Source organism: Ziziphus jujuba, chromosome 5, assembly GCF_031755915.1.
Source record: "Ziziphus jujuba cultivar Dongzao chromosome 5, ASM3175591v1".
Lineage (NCBI taxonomy): Eukaryota > Viridiplantae > Streptophyta > Magnoliopsida > Rosales > Rhamnaceae > Ziziphus > Ziziphus jujuba.
The window spans coordinates 15,440,033-15,446,886 of record NC_083383.1 but is presented as its reverse complement, the minus strand read 5'-3'; the positions used below and the strand labels follow the sequence as shown (position 1 = coordinate 15,446,886).

General features: G+C 37.5%; 2 protein-coding genes across 2 annotated transcripts; one reads left to right on the top strand and one right to left on the bottom strand.

Moving 5' to 3' along the window:
* Positions 1-530: 530 nt before the first annotated feature.
* LOC107434682 (G-type lectin S-receptor-like serine/threonine-protein kinase LECRK1) lies at positions 531-3,169 on the top strand. The gene has a single exon (XM_016046168.4). It carries the CDS (start codon positions 584-586, stop codon positions 3,050-3,052), a length of 2,469 nt encoding a protein of 822 aa, XP_015901654.3. The 5' UTR covers positions 531-583; the 3' UTR covers positions 3,053-3,169.
* Positions 3,170-3,418: 249 nt separating this feature from the next.
* LOC107434683 (G-type lectin S-receptor-like serine/threonine-protein kinase LECRK3) lies at positions 3,419-6,041 on the bottom strand. Its single transcript, XM_016046169.3, has one exon. The coding sequence runs from the start codon at positions 5,942-5,944 to the stop codon at positions 3,575-3,577; it is 2,370 nt and encodes a 789-aa protein (XP_015901655.2). The 5' UTR covers positions 5,945-6,041; the 3' UTR covers positions 3,419-3,574.
* Positions 6,042-6,854: the final 813 nt, after the last annotated feature.

The window sequence follows — 6,854 nt, the reverse complement described above, 5'->3', positions numbered from 1 at the left end:
TCCTGCAACAATATTATAAAAATTAATATAGTACACCACATTATAATAGACGGTTCAATTCAATACGTACATTCTTACATATGAAAACGTATTATTAGCAATTTTTATGTTCTAAACACCGATCCTTTTTGCCTTTTATCGTCAGCGCGTTTTCACAGGTCCTTGATTTTGACATGATGACTTTTTCATAAAAAAGAAAATTAATTGACATTATGCCCCACCATTTTTGTAGCCTTTTCCAAGTCGAGAAGCAAACGGAGACTCTAAAAAAAAAAAAAAAAAAAAAAAAAAAAGAACGAGAAAAAGGCATACGAAGTAATTTATACGGCTTTCTAAGTATGTGGGGTGAGACGAAGTGGGTAGTCATTGGTTGAGCAGATTTGTTTAAAAAATAATAATAATATTAATAATAACAATGTGGAGTAAGTAAAAGCCGTGTTGCTGACGTCATGAATTTTGATTATTCAGCCAGAAGAGAAAATTTTATATGCCTTTTAATTTATTTATTATTATTAGTTTTCTTTCCATTTACAAATCAGCATTACTATTGACCATAATTGCTAGAGCCTCATCATCCGCAATCATGGCTTCCAATTCAACATCAACTCTGTTCTTCTTGCTCCTACTTCCTGTATTGTTTGTCTGTGTAACACCTCAACAACAAAAGCATTCTACCCAAATAAACCTCGACTCTTCAATTTCTCCAAGATCTCCCCGCAGTTCATGGTCTTCTCCTTCTGGGTATTTCCAATTTGGATTTTACCATGAAGGATCAGGCTTTAAAATTGGAATCTGGCTAGTGGGTACCGAGCAAAACACAGTAGTTTGGACTGCAAACCGTGATGATCCTCCAGTAACCTCAAATGCAATACTTTCACTCGATCAAAATGGAAGGCTTCTACTCAGAACAGAGCATGGCCAGAAGAAAATTATTGCTAACACAACATACTCTGCTACCTCTGCTTCCATGCTTGACTCTGGCAATTTTGTTCTCTACAATCGTTCTCATATAATTTGGGAGAGTTTCAAATATCCAACTGACACTATTCTTGGAGATCAGGTTCTGTCTGCTGGGCAAGAACTGTTCTCTAGTCAGTCGGATACCGACCATTCGACTGGACGGTTTCATCTCAAGATGCAGCTTGATGGGAATTTGGTTCTGTACCCAATAAATACAGATGATTCAAGCATAGATGCATATTGGGATTCAGAAACTTTTGGCAATGGATTCAAATTTCACCTTTATCTTAACCGTACAGGACTTCTTGCAATCATGAACACTAGTAGTTCTGAGATGGTCAGTAGGTTGAGTCTTGGAGGAGGAGGAGGCTCATCATCTTCGGAAAATAACCAGAAAGTTGCACTATATCGTGCAACCCTTGATTCTGATGGTATATTCAGGTTGTATTCTCATGGAGTTGATGATAAGAATAATGGAAAAGTAAAAGAAGCTGTTATGGTTTGGAAAGCTTTGAAAAATCCTTGCGAAGTTCAAGGTTTCTGTGGAATTAATAGCTTTTGTACAATCTTTGATGAGCAACCAAACTGTTTGTGTATTCCTGGATCCGATTATGTTGATTTCAATCAGAAAACTCTTGGCTGCTTGAGAAATTATACCGACGAGGTGTGCGTAGATGGAAAAGAAAATACTACTTTTTATGGCATGGAAAAAATGGATAACATATTGTGGGGAGATATTGATTATATGGAAGCATCCATGTCCATGGAAGAATGTAAGAACTCTTGCTTAGAAGATTGCAATTGTGGGGCAGCACTTTTCGCACAAGACGATTATGGAAGAGATCTTTGTAAGAAACAAAAACTCCCTCTGAGATATGTTAGAAGGGATTTTGGCAACTCCATTTCTACTACTGCTTTCATCAAGGTGAGCAAGATGAACGAAACTAAAAGCATTAATGGAACCAATTCTGTGCCAACGACGGAGTTAGTTCCGCCAAGAAGAACCCAGCAGGTGATCACAAGCAAAAAAGTTCTGATACAAATTCTTGTTACAGTTATAGTTTTTGTCATCTTCTCATTTGTGTCCCTTGCAATCTCTGGCATATACATATTTAAAATTCGAATCCTAAGGTACAAAAGATTGGGAGAAATTAATGGACAAATGGGATTGACTGGTGATGAGGAACTGATAGCTTTGAGGGTATTTTCATACAATGAACTTAAAAAAGCAACAGATGGATTCAAAGAAGAGTTGGGTAAGGGCTCATTTGGAGCAGTATACAAAGGGGTTCTAAACAGAGGTAGAAAACTTATTGCAGTGAAAAGACTAGAGAAGTTAATTGAAGAAGGTGAAAGAGAGTTCCGTGCAGAGATGAGAGCAATTGGAAGAACCAACCACAAGAACTTAGTTCGGTTGATGGGTTATTGTGCTGAGGACTCAAAGAGGCTTCTGGTTTACGAATATATGAGCAATGGCTCGCTAGCTGATCTTCTTTTTAAGCAAGCAAGGCGACCAGATTGGGATGAAAGAGTAAGAATTGCAATAGATGTTGCTAAGGGTATAAATTATCTACACGAAGAGTGCAAGACCCCGATCATTCATTACGATGTAAAACCTCAGAACATTTTAATGGATGATTTCTGGACTGCTAAAATCTCCGACTTTGGGCTAGCAAAATTGTTAATGCCTGATCAAACAAGGACTTTCACCGGGATCAGAGGGACAAGAGGGTATTTGGCCCCAGAATGGCATAAGAACACTCCAATTTCTGTGAAGGCGGATGTATATAGTTATGGAATAGTGTTGCTCGAAATCATATGCTGCAGAAGGAACTTGGAAATGCATGTATCAAATATAGATGAGATTGTTCTTTCAAACTGGATCTATAAGTGCTTTGCTGGTAGGGAGCTATATAAGCTTGTGGTTGGTGAAGATGTCGATAAAAAGACCTTGGAGAAAATGGTTAAAGTAGGTTTATGGTGTATTCAAGATGAACCAGTTCTTCGTCCTTCAATGAAAAGTGTAGTTTTGATGCTAGAAGGGATTACTGATATTGCTTCTCCTCCATGTCCTACTTCTACGTCCATGTAAATCTCAGCAGTTGAGGAAATTCTCAGGAGCTTAATCTTTGTTATCTGTATATGTTTCATCTACTTTTCCTTTTTGTATGATTGCATATATGCAGTTCTATTAACCTTTTTCTGTGAAGGAATTGGTAATTTACCTAATCAAGATGTTGAAAATATATTTTAAAAACTTTTAGGTAAAGTTAATATGAAACTTTTTTTCTTTTTTCTTTTTTATTTTTTTAACAACGTTTGTGTAAAATGGATGATAATAAGTGACTTGTAATAGTCATTTGTAATTTATCTTTTAGAGAAGCAATTGAGATTGATTAAATCATTGCGGTACCCATTAAAACCAAACCGTGAGATTATAAGAGAACCAGAGCACAACTTGAATGTAATTTCAGTACATTTCTGGAGGTGCATTCAACATGTTATATATCACAAATACTTGCATACAACAACAAGAAAAAAGCACAACTAATACAATTATTAACGTACAAATAAACACATATAGTATCTAATTATACTACATGAAATTAATATATCAAGGAAGACGAGGAAGTTCTGGACATGGAGGTATAGGTATATCCATTGTCCCTTCCAACATCAAGATTACATTTTTCATCAAAGGACGCAAAGCCGGATCATCTTGGATGCACCACAGCCCCACTTTCACCATTCTTTCTAGTGTAGGGAAGTCTACTTCTTCATCCTCCACAAGCTTATCCAACTCTCCAGCCTTAAAGCATTTATAGACCCAATCAACGAGTGTTATCTCATCTGGTGTTGAAACATCCAACTCAATGTTTCTTCTGCAACATACTATTTCCAAGAGCACAACACCGAAGCTATAAATGTCAGCTTTTACAGATATGAAAGAATTCTTCTGCCATTCAGGAGCAAAATACCCCGTTGATGTTGCTTCAACTCCCATGGAGGTTTTTGCTTGATTAGGCATTAATAGCCTTGCCAAACCAAAATCACAGATCTTAGCAGTCCAAGCATCATCTAGGAGGATATTTTGGGGTTTCAAGTTGCAGAGGATGATATGCACTCCACACCCTTCATGTAGATAAAAGATCCCCCTTGCCACATCTAAAATAAATCTTACCCTTTCTCTCCAAGGTGGGGGCGATAAGGCTTTAAAGAGAAGATCTGCAAGTGAGCCATTGCTCATGAATTCATAAACAAGAAGTTTTTTGGATCCCTCAATACAAAAACCAAGCAACTGAACTAAGTTTCTGTGATGAGTTCTTCCAATGGTAGTCATTTCAGCTCGAAACTCTCTTACCCCTTCTTCCACAACTTTCTCTAGTCTTTTGACAGCAACAATTTTGTTACTCTCAGATAAAATCCCCTTATAAACTGCTCCGAATGAACCCCTTCCTATCTCTTCCTTGAAGCCATCTGTTGCTCTTTCAAGCTCATTGTAAGAAAATGATTGCAAAGTAAAATCTTCAGCTAACCCCAAATTAGCATTTTCCAACAGCTTTCTATACCTGTGATATCGGTGCTTGTATATTATGAAACTCGAAACTGCAAAGACAGAGAACAAGCATGCAACAGAACCTAAACTTAATGCCAGAATTAAAACCATGTTATTCTTGTTATCAATTAAAATTGGTCTATTTATAGGAACAGGAGGGCCTGTATGGTTGGTGTCCTTCGGAGTACCACTATTTTCCAAAACCATCTTGAAGAGGGCTACTGCTGATATGGCAATGTCTTTTTTACCATATCTTAATGGAAAGTTATATTTACGACAAGTACCGTTAACATATAACACTGCCCAACAGTTACAATCTCCCAGGCAAGAATCTTTACAAGCTTCCTCCTTTTGTGGCACTACAATATAAGGGTGATCATCCCACCACATGTTCTGTAAGGAAGTAATATTGTACCTGAGATATGGGTCCTCACTGTCTCTGCAGCTATCTTCCCTGAAATCCTGATAGCAGCCAAGGAAATTAGCATCGGGGTCAATGAAAACAAATCCGGGGTAACAAATACATTCGGATTTGTTACCAACAACTTGGCAGAAACTGTTCAAACCACAGAAACCTTTTACTTGACATTGATTTTGCAAAGTCGACCACATCACTTTCACCCTTGAGCTTGTGTTGCTTTCAATGTAGTGTGAATACAGTCTGAAAATTCCATCATCATCCAGCGTTGCCCGGTAGAAAGTTTTAGTTTCATTAGAATATGAACCATTTGACAAAATGTGCGTTTGGAGGAAGAGAGATCCATTATGGTAAAGACGGAGCTCTGCACCATTAGAATCAGAAGTCTTGGAAGCCCAATAGGCTATTTCTGGCATACTGGAGATGTTAGTAGGGTAGGAAACAAGGTTTCCATCTGATTGCATAGCGATGCAGAATCGTCCACTTGAGTGGTCTGATTCAGTTTTGCTAGACACCAACTGGCTGCCATAAGTAAGAACCTGACCTTCCAGTATGGTGTCGGTTGGATAGTCGAAACTCTGCCAAATAACATGATCAGAGCTGTTTAAGAGTACAAAATTTCCGGAATCAAGCATGGAAGCAGAACTTGCAGGGCTTGAAATATCATTACCAATCTTTGTATCTTTACCTTGCTCAGTTTCAAGGAGACCTCCTTTTGTCAGCTCCAAAATTGCATTAGAGGAGACAAGGGGATCATCTCGATTCGCAGTCCAGATGATTATGTTTCCAGTTTGATTGACCATCCATACTCCGACAGCAAAACCACTGCTTTGTTGGTAGAAACCAAAGGCAAAAAGACCAGAAGGTGAGCTCCATGAAGAGTTGCTCTTTGGGTTGGGGAACAACACAGAACCTGTGGTGATGCTATGCTTTGTTTGAGCCTTTGAATCAATTACAACAAGAAGCACAGACAACATGAGCAGAATTGGTAGTACTGGTACAGATGCCATGTTTTGTCAAGTTTTGTGCTCAAGCTGCCTGTCTCCTGCAAGAATCGAGTTCTTAGCAGACAAAATCAGTTAGAATAGAAATAAATCCCTCAAAATTTAAGCAATAAATCTATTTAGTTATTTAAATTTACTAACGACTATTAGTCCCATCAAACGTAGACTTTGACTTGTTCTTTCTCAGTGTGGTCCATGGAAAATAAAGTTTTGTCTTCGTCTTCGTCTTCACTACTGCTAAATTGTGGCATAATTTTCCACCCGACTTCTAGAGTAGTCATGTTCACGAATGATCACCATTTGAACACCGGGGCACCTTGAATTTATTAGCATAAAAGGGACAAAATTACTTCAATTGCATGCGGTAAAACAGAAACAAAAGCACTGGCATGGGATAATCACCACTAATGGTGACAATAATCATTATTGTTGGTAAGCAAGAATATGCCCAACATGATATTAATATTTTTCTGAACCAATCTTTCCAATTTTCACATATTACCATTGTCTTGTCTTTCTCTGCTCTCCTTTCTTCTATCTCCTCTAGTTCTCAAAAGACCAATGTGTTTTTCCACAGAGACAATTTTTTTTGTTTTTTTTTTTTTTTTTTGGTCTCTCTTTCTCTTCCCCTGTGTTTGGGGTTGTCGCATTTTCACCCTAAACCATAAAATTGACAACAATACCCTGTAAATTTTCAAAAATATGCATCATAACGATAAATGGCCAACTACGTTTCTTTTTCTGTTTAGTTCCACATGAAAAGGGATAATATTGTTATTTTCCTTAAAATGCACCAATGCCCCTTTAAACTACGGGTGGTTTTTGTCTAGGCTGCAAAAGTCGTTAAATACATTATAATTTTAATGATATTTTTATATTTCAAAAGTATTTATTTACAAAAGGTCAGAAATATCCT